Genomic DNA, 21,667 nt, shown 5'->3' with positions numbered 1-21,667 from the left:
AGGCGCCTCTCCTTAACCCCGCCCCTGCCTGTACCCCCAGCGTGCAGAAGCCGCCTCGGTCGCCGCCTGTCACGCGCAGCCCTTGAGTGGTGCGAGGGAGGAAGGGCGGAAGAAGGGCGCGCGCCCCTTGCCAACGCTTCCGTCGAAGGGCGCACAATATATAAAGGGTCTCGCGAGGCGCAGGTGGACCATGTCGGTTTCCCCAGTGAAGAGGCAGAAGATGGAGTCGGCCTTGGAGCAGCTCAAGCAGCACACCACGGTGGTGGCCGACACAGGGGACTTCCACGGTGAGGAGGGAGGAGGGGGCGGCGGCGGCTGAGCCAGCGGGGTCTCCCGGCTGCTTCAGCGGCTTCCATGCCTCGGAGGAGCCGGGTGCGCGGCGGTGGCCGTCGGCCCCGCGCAGACGCGCCGGGTCTCGCTCTGGTTCTTTGGCAACTGGGTGGAAGAGTTCCGCCTCGGGTGCTGGGAAACCGGCTAATGGCGTCGGGCGGGAAGGGGAGACGCAGCTGAAGCAAATTGGATTAACGAGGCTTTCTTGGCCAAGCCGGCGGCGCTGCTTCCGTAGGGAGGAGGCAACAACGCCGGGCCGCGGCGGCTGCTCAAAGGGTCGTGGAAAGGGCATAGGTTCAGCTGCTGCATCCCTTTTGGGTTTGCGTCCCTGAGTGAAATCCAGCAAAGTGGCTCCCTCCCTCCCATAGTCTGCCGCTTGACTTCGATCATTTGTTTAGGAGCATGTTAGTTGTTCGGTGGTTGCTGCCATAGCTGCCTAACCCGAGACGGCAGAGTCAAAGTTGGGGGGGGGATGGGCGTGTTTGGCTTTATTTAGGTTCTTGCAAACTTCATGCACATCTGAAATGGACTCGCTCACGAAAGGCTTGCACTTGCGTTTTAGTAGGTGCTGTTGCAGCTTTCAGGTTGTTGGAAGCAGGCAGTCCATAAACTCAGTTTAGCTCTGAGAGTGGAGGAAGCAGTTGCTGAGCCAAGATCTTCATTAAATTTCTGCTAAACTGAATTATGTCGAAGAGCAATGCAGTATAAATAAAATATTTTTAAAAGCAGCCAAAGCTAGCAACATAATAAAAGAGCCAATGATTTCAGTAGGACTACTGTTAAGAACGACTTGCTTGGATATACGGTAATCCTTTCTCCTCTAGTGGCGACACGCTGGGCCACAGTTTAATAATCACTTCCCTTTTTCGGCGATCACTCATAGCCGAGGTACACTGGGCACCAGCTCCAAGTCTAAAAGTTAAAGCCTGTTGCTTGAATTGAATCAATCAAGTCAATGAACTGCAGGTTGTACTAGGATGCTGTGATGCAGGTTCTTGGCCCAGCACTCACTATGACTTTCTGCAAATCCCAACTCAGTCCTTGCCTGTTGTAATGAAGTATGCTGTTCATTAACAGAAAATATAGTTTCTGATAAAAATTGCTTCAGTAATAAGTTTTTAAATGAAGTTAATCTGAATGCATCCATGCTTGATGTATTACAGTATTTTAAAATTTTTTTTGGAAGCCACCCAGAGTGGCTGGGGAAGCCTGGCCAGATGGGCAGAGTATTAATAATAATAATAATAATAATAATAATAATAATAATAATAATAATTAATTACTATTATCCTATAACTGAAGGCAGAGTTGTATGCATTCCACTACTTTGCTGTATAGAAATTAGAAGTGTTTGCCAAATGCAACATTTCTTGATTCAGAATTTAAATTGCTTAAATGCAGCCTTGCTCTTTTTTATAGCAAGTATGCACAGCCCAAAATAAAATCTGAGCTAAACAGACAAGGTGTATTTTGTAAATAGTCTTATGAAAGACATTGAAATCTTCTGTTACTGAACTGGTTACAGCATCCTGCTAATGATTACTGAGTTGGCAAATGCAGAAGGGAGAAAATCCTGAAAATTATGAATAAGAAATTTTGGGACAGGAGATTCCCTGTGTTGTGTATTGTAATTTGTTAAAGTTTCGTTATAACGAATGAGAAACGTTTCACAATGTATTTTCAAATTTGAAGCATTATGGAAAGGGAAGGAAGTGACTTAAGGTGCAGAAACAAAACTAGACCTGCATTGCTACTGAATATGTATAGTGTCAGGGATATTGAAATTAGCCTTGTCAAATAACTCACTTCCAAAATGGGCAGAATTGTGTGTAGCCTCTTTCTGGTGAGGGTACCGTACCTTATTTGTCAATCACAGAAAACTAATTTTGTGCTTGAGGGATGCTGTGTTCATCCAGTAAATGTTGCATAACATAGCTAAGAATGTCACAAAGGTTGATGGACATATTGCATTATTGTGATGCCTCTTGTGCAACTTTGGCAAGAAAACTGGCATGTCCTTAGGGTAATTTGGAGATGATTATCAGTACAAAGGCATTTCAGATTACAATGTCTATCCTTCAGTTACACCCAGCTGTAGTTTCACATATGAAACACATCCTTCTAGTAAGTGTGTTGTTGCCTTCAGATTTTCAAAATGGTTTCACCAGTTTAAGGAGCAGCTGCATACAGAGCATGTTACAGTTATCCATCCTTGAGCTTACCAGCATGGGGTTATAGCTGGTGCATCAGTCAAAAGTTGGTAAAAGGTTCTTGATAGTTCTACAAGCACCGCGAGACTATGCATCTACTTTTTTTAGGGGAGTGCAACCCCATCCAGTCTGCCTGTTTCCTGCACCTGGAAGCCACCCAGCCATGGAATCTTTGTCTTGTAAGGATTCAGCTTCTAGTTATTGGCCCCCATCTAGCCAGGTATCAGTTCAGACTTGTACATTCTTACCCGACTTGGGAGGGGAAGGGGGTGTCTTCGAAGTTGTGCTTTATATACTCTAGGAGACCCATCAAACTTCACATAGTTCCCTACTTTATTCATTAAAAGTAAACACTTGAGCTAGTATTTAGGAAATCTATAGACCATTTTTCTGTATACCATTCCTTTGATATAGATGAACAACAATAAGAGGGTTGGGTAGAAGGTAAACTGCCTTTCTTTTGTAAACAGATTGTAAGAATACACTCCTGCTTTATACATTCAAAATATTGTAGTAGACCACAGGGATTCAATTACTATGTAGTGGCTTCACTGGCTTGGTTTACATGTCATGCTGTGTCACATCATGGCTCAGGCCAAGTACATGAGTGTGTTGGATCCTGGAGAGGAACTTAACAGCTACTTCACTCCTCTGGTCCTTTTTGCTGCTGGGTCAAGCTGTCCAAAGTTTGGCTTAGTGCAGTGGCTCATTTTGTGACTGGTGCTCCCAGCACATTCTCCAAATTCACAATGTGCCCACTAGTCCAAAAAATGTGGGTGACCTCTGACTTAGTGTGATGGAAATCAGATCATTAACTGCAGAAGACTGAAGTTGTTCCATATCTAAACTATAAGACGCTTCTGCTTTAAAATGGATTAGCTCTTCAAAATCAAAGTTCAACTGCTTTGTTAATCTTGGGTGTTGTGCTGCATAACTATTGTCTGAAATAAAACTGAAATGCTACAAAGAGTTATGAATAGTGGGTGGAACATTGTTTACTTTAGCTTGCAATGAGTAAGCATTTTTGTTCCTTGATCTAAGGAGTCAGAACAAGCATTTAGATTCTAAATTCACATGTCTGAGGGATTACACACTATAAAGTGCATACTAATATGCAGTATAAGCCAGAATTCTGGATTTGTGAGTGATAAAATATTACAGAAAAGGGGAAATGGCATGCAGTATTTAGGTAGGGGAAGAGGAGATGAAGGAAGTAATATTTCCTCATGCTTCAAAAATAAGGAAGTTCATACATTGAGTAGTTTGCATAACTTAACTTCTTCATTGTTCCTTAATTTTGATTCTCAAGGATGTTCATATCCAAATGCTTGGGAGAAAAATATCTAAGCACTAGCCCAACTGCTTTCTCTATGTTCTGAACAAATGGTGATTATTAACAAAATTGTGCTAAAACTAATAATTCCATAGATGCCACTTGGGAAGAACAGACCTAACCAAGAACTGTAGGTAATGACACACATCAGGTATACTGGCTGCATCTCTTATGTAAGTTAACTGGTCCTTGCTAGGGGGAGACAAGATGGTAGGGAAACAGTATAAACCTTCGTTTTCTGTCCTTACGTTGGTTCCTATGTGGCGAATATGAAGTTTGTTATACCTGTGTGTAAATTGCATGAGTTCTGTGGGTAGGTAAGGTAAAAAGGATGGTTAAGTCCAGTCAAAGGCAACTATGGGGTGCAGGGCCCATCTCACTTTCGAGCCAAGAGAGCCAGTGTTTGTCCACAGACAGCTTTCCAGGTCATGTGGCCAGCATGACTAAACAGCTACTGGTGCACAGAGGACCGTGACAGAAGCCAGAGTGCACAGAAATGCCATTCACCTTCCTGTTACAGTGGTACCTATTTATCTCCTTGCACTGGTGTGCTTTTGAACTGCTAGGCTGTCAGGAGCCGGGACAGAGCAACGGGAGCTCATCCCGTCACAGGTATTCGAACTGCCAACCTTCCAATCAGCAAGCCCAAGAGGCTCAGTGGTTTAGACCACAGCACCACCTGCTCCCTGTGGGCAGGACCACAAAAGGGATGGAGCAACAGAACCTTGTCCATTCCTCTTCCCTCTTTGTCCATTCTGTGCCCTTGACACACATCTCACTATTGTCCTTGTTATTGTCATAACCTATGCTAGCAGGGCTTTCCCTCTGCCTGGTGCAAGTATCTACACCAAAGTGAATTATTTACACCAGCTCAGCTGGGACATAGGGAGATGCACAACACCCTAACTTATCCTAGCTGGTGTATTTGGGAGTCAGGGTTTTGCCTTTAGACTGGTATACCAAACTGTCCAGAACAAGGCATAGAATTTGAAGTCATGCTATGTTTTTCGTATGGAGAAACATTCTGGCATATGATGCCCTACCTGCAGTCTAAAAGTGGTACAGCTCATGTTTGCCATTTGAGAACTAGGCTTCCAATTCTTAGTCACTGTGTGGTTCAGTCACACTTTGTACAGCAATCTGACTAATTGATACCCAAACTTGGCATCTGTTTAATTGTTATTAACAAGATTATGCTTCTGGAATAGCAAATTAGCTAAGTTTACTCCACCCTGATACGGAAGGGGGGGCATGTCTTCTTCACCTTCTTCGCTACAATATATCCATTTATTTCCAATTGTCAATGTCAAAAGGGACTAAAATCTATAAAATTCATAGAAAATCAACGTGCCAGTTTGCTCAATTTCTCTAGGACCCCATGACACCTTCCCTGTCTTCCATAATCCCTCAAGCAAGGTGTCAAGACCCTAATCTGGTCAAGTCGCTCTGCCAAGCCCTTCCTCCGGGCAATGCCAGGTGACAGACTATGCATACATGGACCATTGTCTTCTCAGGATGTGCTTATCTGCGCATATCTCCAGCTCTCTGCATATTCCCCCCTCCCTCCTCCATATCTCCAGCTCTCTGCATATTCCCCCCTCCCTCCTCCATATGTTAATCCGGTGTAACCCAACCTCTTCCTAATGTATTCATGATGTAACTGGGATGTATTTTGCACTGTATTCTGGGATATGGAGGGAAATTTCAAAAGTTCATGTCACCCCTTTCTCACTGTTCAATCTCGCCTTGAACCTGTTGTGCAATAAACTTGGATCTTCTGCAGTTTGCTCCTGCTTCTGGCTGAGCTCATTTTCTTCCGCATGGACCCGCGGACCTAGTCCGACGAGCTGGGTGGCAGAGTAGCCCTGCACCCAGATTTTAGCCGTAACAATCCCATCTTTAAAATAAATTATTTTCATGCTAACCAACCAAGGTTTTTTTCCTGATTGCTTTTGTCTCCCATAGCTATTGAGGAGTATAAGCCTCTGGATGCTACCACCAACCCTTCCTTGATACTTGCTGCAGCTCAGATGCCATCCTACCAGCAACTGGTGGAAGATGCTATTGCATATGGGAGGAAACTTGGTGGGTAAGTCCATTAGTATTTTGTCAAAGGGAACGTGGTGGGTGAGTGTATTCATATTCAGACTTGGCAGCTATGACCCCTCATGATGATACCATTGTGTATTTTCTTCTGGCCCTCCTGTATTGTAATTTAACAGCATATCATCTCCCTCCAAGAAAAGGTTATGGCTATCAGAAACCAAGACCAAACCATAGTGCAAACAATTAGCCATTCCCAATGGAGCTGTGGCCAATTTTTGGGGGGGACATTATCATCACATCATCATTCTTTTTCCTGGATATTCATTATTCTCTCTTGTGATTATTTATTTCCAGGTCAGAAGATGACCAAGTTAAAAATGCTTGTGACAAGCTTTTTATATTGTTTGGGGCAGAAATACTGAAGAGGATACCTGGCCGTGTGTCCACAGAAGTAGATGCAAGGTGTGTGTCTCCTGAATTGCCTTCTAGGTCTCTGCCTTAAAATAAAGGAAGCTGGCTGCTCATCAGTTCTTCAGCTAAGGCCCTCTTGTGTAATCAATCTTGGCATAATTCCTTGTTGGGACTAGTGGGAGGAGGGCCTTCTCGGTAATCATGCCTAAGCTCTGGAGTTCTTGCTCATGCCTTCACCACCACTATGATCTTCTGCCGTGTGGTGAAGATCTTGGAGGTGTTTTATAAAGAAAGGCCTTTGTGAATAAGATGCTTGCCAGCCCTGTCCTAAGCTGTTTGTTATTTATGTTGGTGATCTTATTTATGCGATTGCTTTTATAGAATATGTGTTTAATTTTTTGTTTTGCTTTTATTATGCTAGCCACTTTATTTTTAGGAAAGGGAGGGTGTAATTTAATACATACATACATACATACATACATACATACATACATACTAGAATTAGTAGAAAGGTGCTTGCACACCATATTGCCATGAGTACACACATTGGAAAGATGTGCTCCTAACAGGGGTATAAACAACAAAATAGACATTGCCACATAAGGGAAAGTGCTGACTTGACAAATTATTCTGCTCAATACTTTTGTGTTAAAAGTTCTGTTTAGCTGGAGAGAGGAAATCCCAGAAAATTCAAAGAGGCACCATTTTTTCTTTTTCCAAAATAACCAAACTTTTAACAAGAACCCGGTCACAAGTCCAATTATGCGCTAAGGTCTCCACATAAATGCAAACCAATAGATTTGTAACACTTCAAGCTTAAACACATTAATGCCAAATGATTTTCTACCTACTGAGCTACTACCCATGATTAATGGAGAAAAACTATACAGTAAACTAAAAAAACAACAACAAAAAAGATGAATGCTTGCACATTTTAAAAAAATTCTTTGGTTTAAAGGTTGTCTTTTGACAAGGAAGGCATGGTGAAGAAGGCCAGACACTTCATAGATCTTTATAAAGAAGCAGGAATTAGTAAAGATCGCATCCTCATCAAGCTGTCATCAACATGGGAGGGCATTCAGGCTGCCAAGTAAGTTTGTACCTTATGCGTTAATGTAGTATAGATGCAATATAATCTAATACTAAGCAGTCACCTCTTATTTTCAGGTGCCTGCTCCTATCCAGACTGAAACACCTGTAATTCAGTTTGTGATATGAAACTAGATTTTCAGAGCTGGAGGTTGTTTTTTTGTGGGGTAAATACTGACAAATCAAAAGTTTCTAAAAGTTAGTAATCTGAAAATGTATATATGTAGTAAATTGTTTATTCCTTTTTTCCAGCAGTATCATTATAGTTGGTGGGGGGAGCAATTCTGTTCTAAGGCTGTCTCTTTTAACAGGGTTCTTGAAGAGCAGCATGGGATCCACTGCAACTTGACCTTGCTGTTTTCCTTTGCTCAGGCTGTTGCCTGTGCAGAAGCAGGAGTCACCCTCATTTCTCCTTTTGTTGGGCGTATTCTGGATTGGCATGTAGCAAATACAGGCAAGAAGACATACGAGCCATCAGAAGACCCAGGTAATTGATTGTGACAAACATATTAAGATTTTAACACACTCAAGCCCAAACGCTTAGTTTTTTAAGAGGAAGGGTTTTTTTTAAAGAGTTGAGGTCTGAGAGCTTCTTCAAGGTTAAGTAATTTTGCATAGTATCCTTTTTTTTAAAAAAAACAACAACTCCATATTCTTTTATAGGTGTGAAAAGTGTCACTAAAATCTACCATTACTACAAAAAGTTTGGCTATAAAACTATTGTGATGGGAGCTTCATTTCGAAACACTGGAGAAATAAAAGCACTGACTGGTTGTGACTTTCTCACCATTTCACCAAAGCTTCTGGGAGAGCTCAGTAAAGATAGCGGCAAGCTAACCCCGATGCTCAGTGTCAAAGATGGTAGGTTGTCTTCTTTTATATATTGTGTGTGATAGTCTTGCAAATTATTTTACTAAGGATGATTAACTAGGGTGACAATCCAGCAGTTGTTCATTATAATGTCCTTCGTGTGTTTTAAGGGTTGACTTCTACATAACAGGGTAAATCAATTAAGGTATTCCTTATCACCGTATATATCTTTGAAGCATTTTAAGGGGCTGTGGCTCCATGTAGAATCTGGCATCAGAGGGATTGTAATCTAACAGACCCCAGAGCTGACATGGAGAATGTGGGGGGGGGGGTTGGTAATCTTTTATTCTAAACTTTCTCTTGTTGAACAAGTGTATTCTCTGGATAAGATCAGACGGGAGTTCGAGTAAATATATCTAAAGGCTCTGGCCTTGTGTATAACTATTAGAGAAGCACTGTTGTCAGCTCATCTTTTTGATAATCAAATATCCAAAATAGTTTTTAGATCAGCATGTTTGCTCTTGTACTTAGGTTGCTGAACCTACTGTGGAGCTTAAAGCACAGCACAGATATTATTTTCTATATTGTACTTCATCTGAGGATCACAGGGTAGTTTGCAATATAAAAACACAAAAATACATACCATAAACTCTATACAGCTGGTTGATTTCTGTAAGAGTTCAGAATAAACATTTGCTGTGGGCGCTGTGCAAAGTTGAGCAGCAGCAATTGCTGTCTTAGCATTTAGTGATAGGATGATTTTGCGAAAAGGACTCCGCACCCATTAAGAGCTGTTCTATCCAAATAGCCTGCTAGATTTCTAAGATTCAATAGCTTTATGTATTCTTCATTTCAGCTCAGGCATCTGACCTGGAGAAGATCCATCTGGATGAGAAGACATTCCGTTGGCTCCATAATGAGGACCAAATGGCTGTGGAGAAGTTGTCTGATGGAATCAGAAAGTTTGCTGCTGATGCAGTTAAATTGGAGCAGATGATAAAGGTAACATTATTTAAGAGGGTTTTATTATAGTCTGCTATACATTAGGTCATATAAGGATGTGGCTTATTTGCAGCTTCTGTTTCATTTCTAACTTCACCAATGGAGAAGATTAAGACATGTTAATTCCATAAGACTAACTGGATATTTGAGATTAACATTATTGTTTAGAACTGTCAATATCCATATAGAATACTGAATTTAAACAGTGCTTTGCTTTCTCTTGCCTTTAGGAAATTTTTAAATAAGCAGATTAGGTTTTTATTATATAAAGCAGTGTAAAATGTTCATAAAATCAGTATTAAATTGACAAGATCTATTAAACCCTAATCCATACTGTTTTTCAATTACAGTGGTGCCTCGCAAGACGAAATTAATTCGTTCCGCAAGTTTTGCCGCCTAGCGAATTTTTCGTCTTGCGAAGCACGGTTTTAACGGTTTAACAAAGTCGCAAGACGTTTTCGTCTTGCGAAGCAAAACCATAGGGGAATTCGTCTTGCAAGGCAAATCGAAAACGGAAAAACCTTTCGTCTAGCGAGTTTTTTGTCTTGCGAGGCATTCGTCTTGCGAGGTACCACTGTATACAAGTTGAAAACTGACACATGTGAAACTATTTTCTGGATGTTTCATATGATTTGCCTCCTGTTAAATGCTTGATTTTTTTCCTTCTTTTAGGAACGAATGTTCAATGCTGCAAACGGAAAGTAGGCATGCCAAACTTCTTGGAAGCTGAACGGCTGTACAAGCTGCATATGAATGGATTTTCTGTATTCCAAGCTTTTTATATGATTTTGCAAACTTAACATATTCTCAGTGTGTTTGGCACTTTTGTATATCAAAATTGATACTGCTGTGGGGGGAGTTGCAGATGACTAAGGGACCAATTGACTGGAAGGGTTTCCCTTCAAAATGATGGTGGTAGTGGTAATAATAAAAATATTGTGGTACAACAATGCTTTCACCTATTTGTACTAAGTAATAGGTATGATGTTTCATTCCTACTTCATAGAAAGGATGTGGATATTGTCTACACTTACCGTAATGCCGGAAGTGTGTTGAAGAATTATCATCAAAATAGCTGAAGACTTTATGGATGGGGTGCATAGCACTAAGCAAGATGTTTGTTTCCTTACATACCATTATGATTACTAACCTAGCTGTACCAAATGAACTTGAATAAGCATCTGACCAAACAATGATTAAGGATCTCCAATTATGGTTTGAATTGAGACTTGCAAACTGCAATTGCAATCATGATTTGATGTGAGTTTGGTCTCTTAGGAATGCAGCACTTAGGTACGTAGCTGTAGTGTAAACTTCATGTTTGGAAATTCAAATGGTGGCTTGGTATGGTGCCAGAATATTGTATGACTAGAAATCTGCCCTGTGGTCCTATACAAGGTTTACAATACCTAAGCCAGCCTAAACAGGTAAATTAAAATTGATTTCACAAAAAACATGGCCAAGCTGCTACTAGCAACTAAGAAGAGCATTTGTCTAATCATTTTGTGAAACAGCTATATTACGTGTTACTTCAAACCAGCCTTTGCCAATTTGAAGCCTTCTAGATGTTGCCTATTACAATTCTGATTAGCTACAGCCAAAAGTCCTTACGCTACAAACTTTTAAGAGGGTGAAATTATATTTATTGAGTCCAACAACTTCTCTAACTTTCTTCTGTGGTCATAAAAAATGGACTTGTACAATCATGGGTGGTACAAAAAAACTAAATAAAATTATCTTTAAAAGCATTAAGCGAACCAACCAGCACGCATACCACAGCCCCAATACTAAATGCCTTTCCATTCAATTGTTGTATTTCCACTTTATAGAATCTTCATGGTCTTTGCCTTACAAAAAAAAGGTTGAGTTGACATTATCTAGAATAATTTTTGTAGCTTACTGAACTGAAGCTTATTTTAACTTTCAGCTAATCTCAATACAGCAGTCTTTTTAGCACCTGCAATCAAACTCAAAACTCCTATGTGAAAGTGTAACAAATACTTTACTTTGTATTGTTATGTTCTCGTTAATTGCCACAACTGTAAACTAATACCATATAGTCCTGCACAAGGATGAGGACTTGGACACATGGGTAACTAACAAAGTAATAGCTTCAAAAATATCTAATTCAGGTGTTCAGCTGTTGACAGAGCTGCAAACCATGGTTTTTCATGTTACATGTTTAGCCAGGCTTTTTAGACTCTGTATTAACACAAGATGGAACAATGTTTTTCAAAAAAGCAGGAAAACAGTTCAATTAAGGTATTTACCACATGATTTACAGTCCCCATCCTTACAAATGTGCAGTGTTCTCCATTCCATTTCTCAAAGTCGAAGACTTCTTCTGTATTCATCCCATTTACAAAGAGCACCGTCATTTTCTGCTGAATGAAAGTAGGACATAATAGTTAGATCACTGTAAACAGCTCACATCTAAACTACAGTAATAATTTGCTAGAAAAAAACCAAGCAGCTAAGCATCAGAGATCTGCTTCATCTACTTATCCATAATTGACCAGGTTATTTTAAAAAATGAAGCTACATACTGCTACCCCATTAAGCCTTTAATATTCATTTTTTCTTTGAAGAAAAAGATTGAGTTTGGCTAGCTGTAACTAAATAAATTTTATTCTTAATATAAAACTAGTCTCCCGCCTCAGACATACACACATTGGCTAGAATACTCCAGAACTGAAGGGCTATGTCTGCAGTGGCACAAAATTTTACTGAAACTTCCCCCACCTTTTCTTACCTGCCATTGCAAAGAAAAACAAGGTTCTGGACAGCTGCAACTGTAGAATTTTCATTCTGTCCAGTGACAAGGTGTCTGTCCAATACAACATGCACTGCATCTGCTTTGCTGGCTGTATTGGGAGAAAATATTCATGTCTTAATTTACATACTACAACCTCCATTTCTCAGACACTTAAGAAAAACTATACACAAGTCTTTACTGCTGTTTATCGATTTAATTTCATCTTCCTAATAAGTTGATTATTTGTTGTTTTTTCAATCTCTTGCAAACCCTTTTTATTGCCCTTTGTGACTTGTAAAACCCAAGCAATTATAGGGATATCTATAACATTGGCCAGGCTCAGATTATGATTTAGATTATTGCATGTGAGCCACGGTGACTCTTGTGCTTGTCTTCCCCTCTCCTTAGTGTTTGAAACAAATAGAATGAAATTTTCCTATTAATCTTTTAAAATATTGCACAATTGTGTGCAAGAGCATGCTGAGGGTATATACCGTACTTTTCTCTCTATAACACACAGATTTTTTCTCCTAAAAAGGAAGGGGAAATGTCTGTGCGTGTTATTGAGCGAATGTGTGGTCCCTGGAGCCGAATGGCGCGAGTGGAGGCAAAAATCAGGCAAAAATCAAATCGCATCTCGGAGAAGGGAAACCTGAAAAGAGGAAGCGGCTGCTTTCCTGCATTCTGCCTCAGGGTCTTACTGCCCACCCCCTCTGTTTCGTTGCTGTGTTTGCTCAAACGGAACAAAGAGCAGGGAAAGCCCCTCCCCTCCAGGCAAGCAGAGGGGAAAGCAGAGCGTCCTTCCTTCTAATTCCTCTCCATGCTCCGGAGGGAACAATGTTTGTGAAGGGAAGAGAGATTACAGGTTCAGCTTGAAATTCTGATTTGACTTCCTGCTTTTGTTTTTGAGGACACACAGCATTCAAATATGCTTTCTTCCATTTAAAAGGATGAAATCCTTAAACAGTGTTTTGCCTGTAAATTCATGCGATCTGGAAGATTACAGTGTCTGTACCTCTTAAGGGATGGCAAAGCTTAGGTTTCGCTGCTAAATAGTTCTTAATGCAATTAAAATGCTATCTTCTGTCAAGGCAATTAAAAAAAATATGTATCAGGCAGCCGGAAAACATGCAGGTGGGAGAGAGAGCGCGCGAGCTGGGTGGGTGGGTGGGGGAAAACTTTTGCCTTCCTTTCCTCCCTCCCGTTATACCCCTCTCCTGCATTCTTAGCCAGCTGCTTCTCTGCACACCCCTCTTGTGCTCCATGTCCCTTCTGTGTTTTTCCTTCCCTCCCCACTTAAAATGTGGTTACAAAGCATGGATCCACATGGATATTCAGGATCTTTGCATTGGGTCAGCCCAAATTCACCATCAGAGCACATAGCATGTCCATGGCTACAGCCTGCCCCCCCAAAATCACGCACCCACTGTTGCCTGGGGCTGCAGTGGTGCAAAAATGTGGTTAAAAAGCATGGATCCACATGGATCCTCAGGATCTTTGCATTGGGTCACCCCAAATTCACCATCAGATCACATAGCATGTCCATGGCTACAGCCTGCCCCCCCAAAAATCACGCACCCACTGTTGCCTGGGGCTGCAGTGGTGCAAAAACGTGGTTACAAAGCATGGATCCACATGGATCCTCAGGATCTTTGCATTGGGTCACCCCAAATTCACCATCAGATCACATAGCATGTCCATGGCTACAGCCTGCCCCCCCAAAAATCACGCACCCACTGTTGCCTGGGGCTGCAGTGGTGCAAAAACGTGGTTACAAAGCATGGATCCACATGGAACCTCAGGATCTTTGCATTGGGTCACCCCAAATTCACCATCAGATCACATAGCATGTCCATGGCTACAGCCTGCCCCCCCCCAAATCACGCACCCACTGTTGCCTGGGGCTGCAGTGGTGCAAAAACGTGGTTACAAAGCATGGATCCACATGGATCCTCAGGATCTTTGCATTGGGTCAGCCCAAATTCACCATCAGATCACATGTCTGTGGCCACAGCATGAAGCACAAAAATGATACATCCACTGTTTCATTCAGAATGTTTTTTCCCTTGTTTTCCTCCTCTAAAAACGATGTATGTGTTATGGTCAGGTGCGTGTTACAGAGCGAAAAATATGGTAAGAACACAGTGGATCTTAACTTCTGCCTGCAACAACATTAAGGACCACTAGAGGGCTCTCCAGCAGGGCATTCAGATTCCACTCATGAACAAGCTTGACTTCATTTCTGAGATGGTCAATGGCAAAGACTGAAATGGAGTTCCTGTGAGTTCAATTATGACAGGCATCCCAAAATTCAGCTGTTTTGGGACTACAACTCCCATCATCCCTAGCTAACAGGACCAGTGGTCAGGGATGATGGGAATTGTAGTCTCAAAACAGCTGGATGGCCAAGTTTGGGGGTGCCTGAATTATGAAATAGTTCTGTTCAGCTCATCTCCAAGGTTGGGAGATTTACTGTGGAATGCTGGGCTGTTATAGCTTCCATGTTGTTGAATGTTTTAATGAGAAATTTTGACAAGCACTTTCTAACTTCCACTTTTAAGGTCTTACATCTGCATTAGATTTTGCATTAATACAGTACAACCCAAGCATTTCTTCATCATATTTACTTAATCAACTACTGATTAAAAACCTGTGGGAACAGAGCCTTAAATGACATACCGCTATAGATAGCTCCAGAATCTTTTGCAAAGTCCTCAAAGATAATAGGCAAACTGGCAAAACTAGGCAGTCTTATTAGTTCATACACACAAGGCTGGAAGATACAAGAAAATAAATGTCACAAAACACGAAGAAGATACTGTTTTCTTTGGGCTACCCAACACCTTGACTAGATTCTTGCAAAGAATACAGGACTAGGTTGACCTTGGTCTGATCCAACCAAGTAGTTCCTAACCAAGGAATCAAACCACACAAAATACATTAGTGGGTCACAGGACTTAATTTTAAAGGGAGGGGAGAAGGAACAAGGCTGAAGTGAGCCTATTGCTGCATTAGTTCATAACACTCTTTTTATACCTGAGCCTAAAATAAAGTTATTTAAGTAAACATGCACCTTTCTATCCCACTGCTAGCATATCAACAGAAAACTTAAGAACATGGTTTCCCTCACAGTTAGTAGTTAAAACTACATAATGCATATGGCTATGTTTGCATTGATTATACTGTGATCTTCTTGAGATTATTTTTCTAAATTGCTTTGAGGAGTCTTTTGGCTATATATATTTTTTAAAAAGTAAATAAATACAACTTTATCAGTCATTTCACCTTGCAATGACCCTGAATTAAACGCCAGTAAATATGTGCTTTGCTTCACTGAAAACAGACTACTACTATAAAAGGCTTGGAGCAGATCTGTGGTTGTAATCTGGGAAGCCCAAGGGGAAAGCCACATATAAAATGTAGACAAAGGCTACTTCTTACGGGACTCATCAGAACAGAAACTTGAGTTTTAGAAGAGTGATATATGAAAAGTCGTGATTTGCTTAAACATACTGCACCTACACCTGTTAAGCTGTATTCCTGAAATACCCAGGATTTGTCCTCATTTGTGGCACAGCATAAGGCGGCAGCTCCATGTCCAACAGCACATATGGGTTCTACAAAGAAAAACAGCTTCATCTAAAAATCCCTATTCAGAAAAATTACAACTGATTTCCCCCCAAGAAGTTCAGTTATGCTACAAAATATTATTCCCATCTAACTGACTTCAGGTATTTCTGTGATACAGTCCAACTCCTATTAGCCCCAGCCAGCATGACCAATGAACAGAGATGTTGGAACTATAATCTCAGCAATATCTCGAGGGCCACAGGTTCTCCAAATCTGATTCAAGGCATAAAAAACACTGAGAATGACTAAGATTTGACTGACAGCAAACATTGCTGGGGGGAGGGGCTGTGTAAAAAAGATGTGGAAAGAAGTTCGGTGTTGGTATTTGTAGATTAAGCGATGCACATCCACAATGTTAGGTTCTAAACTGGCTACAATTGTTTTTATGTTACTGAACTGAGTTTGCACTAGTTTGCTACTGTTTCCACATTATCAATAATTTTCCTTAAGACCTCCTGGATGTTCGCCCCTACCAGAAAGAGAGATCTTAATTAGTCTTAGCAGTTTATATGCTTCTCAGTCTAAGATGCACAAAGTGTACAGAATAAAGCATAAATCCCCAAGGAAGTTTACTTACTGTTTTCAGAGCTGAAATGCTGCAATATTCTAGCTAAGTAACCACTGTTTGCCAGATCCACCATGGCACCAGGACAGTCTGGAATCAACAAAGCATGGTATCTGGCACCTAGGGAGGAAGAAGCAGCAAAGAAGCTTACGACACTCGCAAGTTCTGTTTATTTCAAAACCAGCTAAAGTGATATAGTTGAAGTGATATAGCCTGTTCAAGGTTGACAGGCTGGCAGGGATGACTCCATGGGTTAGTGGGTACACCCCAAAATATTTCATGCAACCCCATTCACTCCCCCAGCTTTTAGTCACTAAAGTCCTATAATGTGCCAATTAAATCCTTGCTCTCCTAATAATGGCCTTTGCCTTCCCCTTCATTCCCCCAAACCAGTATTCCTGGAGATGGCACTACAGGAACAGTGCCTTTCTACAAATACATTTATGACCCCTCTCCCATATTCACTGCCCCCAGTGACCTGGCTCTTACTTTACCTGCTCCAACGGCAGGTGTGATTTTGAAGGTGTGAAGAGTTGTTCCACCTTTTCCCTGTTCTGCCCATCAAGGGGATTACCATACCTGGAATGAGGGGTAGAGCCATTACTCCAAACCAACCACAGCCTCCAGGGTGCAACAAGGTGCAAGAGGACAGCTTTGGAAACAACCCTGCAGCTGACTTCAGAAGAATAGTTGCTGCTCTCCTTCCCCACTGTGTCCCTTTCACAGGAAGCTTTGTTCCCACAGCAACACTATCCCTAAGTGCACACAGGAATGATTCTTCATTATGGGGTAATTGGAAGGGGCCTGTTCAAGAAAGCATTGGAATGGGCTCTATTGACCACACTCCGAAACTATTAAGAGCAGGCTAGATTCCCTTTGGCCCACTGTTTTCTGTTTTGAGGTCACACTGAAACAGGACAGAATGTCTGAAAACTGCTCATGACCATGTTTGCGTCTGAAAACTACAGACAAACCAATTGCCCATCAAATAAAAATGAGAGGCAACATTATGGAGGGGGCTGCCTTATGAGGATTTATGCTCCTATTTCAGGTTTTGTTCCTCCCCAAAGTGATCTGGTAGGTCACTGGCAGGAAAATGTCAATTCAGATGCAATGGGAAACCATGGTGAGCCTTGGGTTTAAGGCACCCTCCCATCACCATTTCCTTTGCAACCATGGTGCGAAAATCTCTATTTTAAACTAACCACAGTTCCCTCAGGGAGCTGAACAATGTTTGTTCAAGCTATGGTTTGAAAACAAGCCATGATCCCAAACCACTCCTTGACCCTGGTTTGTTTTCACAAGTTACAGTTGAAATAAACCATAGTTCACCAAGCTTAGATATCACAGGAAAGTGCTGTCAGTTTAAAAGTGAAAGTGATACCTTTCAGTTTCCCCTTGGATGCAAAGGAGTGGAGGAAGGAATGTGTGAGCCTTAGATCTGCCATAGCTTACTGTCACAGAAGGAAACCATAGTTCCCTATCATATCTGAATACTCTCTGTCACAAATACAAGAGAGGCCTTGAGATTGCGGCAAACAGGAAAAAACCTATCTAAATCATTGCTAAAAATGCAAAAGAAACAGTAATAGCATTATTCTCAGCACATGCTCAACAATCACTTTTAAAATCAATGAGTGCTTAAGTTTGATAGAGTTGGCAGCAAGGAGCACTATATTGTGTAGATAAGAACAGTTTGTGCACAGAGAACAGACCCTGAGTTGCAAGTTAAAAGATACCTCACCATCAGTTGATTCCAGCTTGGCAGGATTTGCGTAAGATTTCATTCGGAAGTCCTGGATCCAACGCATGTTTGCCTCATTAACACCAGTGAAATCAATTGACTTTCCCTAGCAGAATCATTGTTCAAAGCTCAATTAATGAAAATATGTGAGGAAAGCCTAGTTAAATGCAAGAGTTTATACATGGGCAAGATCTGATAAAAGCACCCATTTTTTTAAGACATACCATTTATTGGTGATTGACTGAAATAAGATAGACAATTCATATGCAAACAAGTGGTTCTGATTTTGTAAAACATGCACAAAGCTACACATATGAACAGCACTGCAGCTCAAACCAATGCCTCTCCCTTTCCCAAATAACACAGCCTAAAACTAATTGTTTCCACTTAAAAGACCTATATTTACTGCCCTCTCTATTTCCAAAGTCAGAGTGATGTAGACACCCTCCCCCCTCAAGTAGGGAGAGGAGAGAGCAGGCTAGGGCTCTCGGGTAAGATGGCAGGACAGGGATGGAGAACTTCAGTGCCAAGACCACATTTCCATCTGAGCAGCCTTCTGGAGGCTGCATGCCAGTGGAGTGCAGGGCCAGAGGCAAAAGTGGGCAGATCAATTATTCAGAATATTAGCTTTGTGCAGTAGGCTAGTTTCTACACACACTCTTGTATTCATGGGCATCTGCAGGAATTCATCAGGGAGAATGCGAGTAAAACACTCAAAGCAGGAAGTACGGTAGGCTAATTTTGTACAAAAAATGAGGATAAAAGTACCTGTACTTTTTGTCTCAACACACACACACACACCCCATGGATGCTCATGCCTCTATCCAGATAAGCAAGAAACATTTTCAGATTTGAAGGACATATTCCAGTTAGGCAAGAACACTCAAAGAGCGCGCAAAGCAAGTCTATGAAAAAGTGTGTCCTGGGGAGAGTCCCAATGGCCTCCTGGGGAGCCACATTTGGCTCTTGAAAGTAAGGCTCCAATTTCTGGAGCAGGGGATAAAAATTACTTCCTGCTACAAAGAAAAAAGAATCAGCAGGCAAGGATTGTTTGTGCATTCTTCCCTCATGTAACAAGGCAATACACCTGGCAGCAAAACACCAGGCATTTTTTGAACCTAATGCACTTCCACCCAACAGCCCTACAAAGCAGGGCTGCCTCTTTATTCTGAAAGTTTCTCTGTGGAACGTATCTCTGGTATCTCTGGATCCCAATCCCCTCACCCAATCCTCCCACCCACACACATATGTGATTTTGAGGTATGAGTTGCTTGCCCTGGGATGCAGCTCCCTCAACAATTCTTTCAGAGACCAAAAAATGATCTTCACTGGTCGAGGAATAAAACTCATGGATTTTCGCAAGTTCCGTTTGTTTTAAATGAGCCTAATACTACTGTCTGAAATCTATTGCAACAATATCCACAGTTAGGTATTAACATTTTTTACCTACCCCTGGAGTAGCAACCTGTAGATTAAAAGCAGAGCTTGCCAGGGTAAAAGAGTGAAGGAAGGAATCAGCAGATACCCCTGGAAAACAGGAATTAAACAAAAGACATGTTTCGTTTGTTTTCAAGTGCACATTTTTCACAGTACTAATCTGCTATTCCTGGTGGTCATTTTTCTCCTATAAGGAGCATTTTAATAATACACAATATTCATAATATTATTGAAAAAGACAGCCAGCTTAGGATGTTGGCAGTTGCCCCAAACAGACAAGAAATCACATCAACATCTAATCAGTTTTACAACTCCAGGAGAGAAGAATTGTGACAAACTATTTCATGCAGCAGGAGAGATATGCAATAAGAAAAAGCCACATCATAAAAGTAAAAAAAGGGGAAGCAGAGCTCAAGGCAGGGAGCAATATTAAGTAGGTTGCATCCACACCATACATTCAAAGTATCGCTAACCACTTTAACAAACACAGAGAACTGCAGTCTCTCATGGTGGCTGACCTTACAGAAGAACTTCAATCCCCAGAATCTTTTAACAAACTGCAGTTCCCAGGATCCTCCCCGAGTGTTTAAGGTGGCATAAGAGCATTTTCAATGTGTGGTGTGGTGTGTGAGGGGCAATCTCAACAAGCCAGCTTCAAGCACAATTCGTACAATATGAGTAAGGATTTCAGGCTCATATTGGAGACTAAGAGTACCAGAATGAGACTGTGGCAGGTGTTCCGGATTGTTACAATACAAAAAAAGGGGGGTGTCATGTTTGCTTGTGCAGGAAGGCAGGCCCGGCCTCCCCTCTCCTGTTTAGGGTTGCAATTTTTTTTGTAAGAAATGTTGTATATTTTGCTAGGGCTCCTGCAACTCTTACACGACGGACAATAGCAACAACAATTATGATAACAATAGAGAAATGAGAAGGTGACCTCGCCCCGCCCTGCAGAAATGGGAATGCCGCTGGCGTGGGTTGGCCTCCCCTCAGGCGCCTCCATCCCGCCACCCCCGGGTCCTCCGAGCAGAAGCCCCGCGGGCGCCCGCGCAGCTCCGTCTCCGCCACAAGGCGAGCCGAGGAGATAAAAAGCTCAGAGGGGCGCCCGCCCACCAGCCCGAGCTCGCTCTGCCCGCCCCTCACCTGCTGCGGCCGCGCTGGCCGCGATGAGGCACGTCGGCTTGCTGAGCCTCTCCGACATGATGGCGGCCTCGTCGTCCGCGGAGCCTCCCCGCGGGAAAGAGGAAGCAGGCGGCGGGCGCCTTCTCATGCGCTCCCGGCCGGCGGAGGTGGGGAAGCCTAGCAGCGCCTGGAGTGCAGGCAGAGAGGCCTGTCCCCGCTCGGCTACGCCAGGCTGCGCTGCGCAGGCGCCATGGTGCGTGCGGCCCCAGCTGAGGGAGATGGGCCAGAGGCAGGTGTGGCGTCACTGCGGGGTAGGGCGGTTCCTCCCTCCGCCAGAGCGGGGAAGCGGATGCGATGCCTTGAAGGCGGCGGTGGCGGCGGCAGCAGCAGGGGTGGATCCCTCCAGCGCCTGAAACAAAGCAGGCGGCTCTCGAGTCTGAGCTGGGCTGGAAGGGGAAGGGTTAAGCAGCCTCTAAACATCCACAAGGACCAGCTGCAGAGGCCTTTTCTGCATTGGCTCCCCTAGGGAGGCTAACCTGGAAACAGAAAGTTCAGCTATATGGACCTTTGACTTGATCCAGCAGAACCTTTATTTACCTTTTTATGCTCGGAGAAATCAGGAACAGAATTGAGAAGCAGCACATTGACTATTACTGTCTGCTTAACCAATCATTTAAAACCAGAATCCATGTATGAGGTTAATTTCATACCAAGGCTTTTTCTGACTCGCATGGGACAACTTCTCTGGAGCAGGAAACATGTTCTATTGATTCCTTTTATTGATTTGTTCTCAAATTCAAAGGCTTAGAAAAATTGATCATCTACTTGCCTGCTCATGGAAGCTTTCAAAAGCATGTGCACTGTCTTAGCATCCAAAGACTCCGTTGGTAGAATACTGGAATTCTGTGTCATCATCAAACAGGTCCAAACTACATGGAGAATAGGCTCAACAACAATTTTATTATTTGTACCCCACTCATATGACTGGGTTGCCCCAGCCACAAGATAGGTTTGGGGTGCCAAATGCATCCAAGATTAGTGCAGTGAAGTACCAGTTGCAGACAGGAGCCAAGTATCTGCAGGAGCGCCTCCTCCAATACCAGTTGATTCAGTGCCTGAGACTGGGAGGCAAAGACAAGGTTCTGCTTATGATCTTTATAAGGCTTTGTTGCCCAGGAATGTG

The 21,667-nt window shown here is 42.4% G+C and overlaps 2 protein-coding genes across 3 annotated transcripts; one reads left to right on the top strand and one right to left on the bottom strand.

The window, feature by feature from the left end:
- Positions 1-10,181, top strand: TALDO1 (transaldolase 1). The gene is made up of 8 exons (XM_083479399.1): positions 1-287; positions 5,839-5,962; positions 6,274-6,381; positions 7,289-7,420; positions 7,731-7,906; positions 8,083-8,280; positions 9,086-9,231; positions 9,904-10,181. Exons 1-8 carry the CDS (start codon positions 191-193, stop codon positions 9,934-9,936), a joined length of 1,014 nt encoding a protein of 337 aa, XP_083335525.1. The 5' UTR covers positions 1-190; the 3' UTR covers positions 9,937-10,181.
- Positions 10,182-10,851: 670 nt separating this feature from the next.
- Positions 10,852-20,922, bottom strand: GATD1 (glutamine amidotransferase class 1 domain containing 1). 2 transcript variants are annotated; one of them, XM_083479416.1, is made up of 8 exons: positions 20,506-20,922; positions 19,376-19,452; positions 17,926-18,031; positions 16,194-16,301; positions 15,509-15,603; positions 14,666-14,759; positions 11,984-12,095; positions 10,852-11,615 (listed from the first exon to the last, which is right to left on the bottom strand). In XM_083479416.1, the coding sequence occupies exons 1-8, from the start codon at positions 20,630-20,632 to the stop codon at positions 11,606-11,608; spliced, it is 729 nt and encodes a 242-aa protein (XP_083335542.1). In that variant the 5' UTR covers positions 20,633-20,922; the 3' UTR covers positions 10,852-11,605. The 2 variants fall into 2 exon arrangements, with proteins under 2 accessions (XP_083335542.1, XP_083335543.1); XM_083479417.1 differs by having other exon boundaries at positions 10,852-11,612.
- Between the last annotated feature and the right edge of the window lie 745 nt (positions 20,923-21,667).

This window comes from Podarcis liolepis (genome assembly GCF_965112155.1).
Source record: "Podarcis liolepis genome assembly, chromosome: 1".
NCBI lineage: Eukaryota > Metazoa > Chordata > Lepidosauria > Squamata > Lacertidae > Podarcis > Podarcis liolepis.
This window is presented reverse-complemented; position numbering and strand designations above follow the sequence as displayed.

Excerpts from the sequence above, each read along its gene's own strand:
- TALDO1 (XM_083479399.1), top strand. The coding sequence starts at position 191 with ATGTCGGTTTCCCCAGTGAAGAGGCAGAAGATGGAGTCGGCCTTGGAG. Across the intron at positions 5,963-6,273 it reads TATGGGAGGAAACTTGGTGG|GTCAGAAGATGACCAAGTTA; the intron begins GTAAGTCCATTA and ends ATTTATTTCCAG. Across the intron at positions 6,382-7,288 it reads TCCACAGAAGTAGATGCAAG|GTTGTCTTTTGACAAGGAAG; the intron begins GTGTGTGTCTCC and ends TTTGGTTTAAAG.
- GATD1 (XM_083479416.1), bottom strand. The coding sequence starts at position 20,632 with ATGAGAAGGCGCCCGCCGCCTGCTTCCTCTTTCCCGCGGGGAGGCTCC. Across the intron at positions 18,032-19,375 it reads TACAGGTTGCTACTCCAGGG|GGAAAGTCAATTGATTTCAC; the intron begins GTAGGTAAAAAA and ends TGATTCTGCTAG. Across the intron at positions 16,302-17,925 it reads CAAGCTGGAATCAACTGATG|GTGCCAGATACCATGCTTTG; the intron begins GTGAGGTATCTT and ends CTTCCTCCCTAG.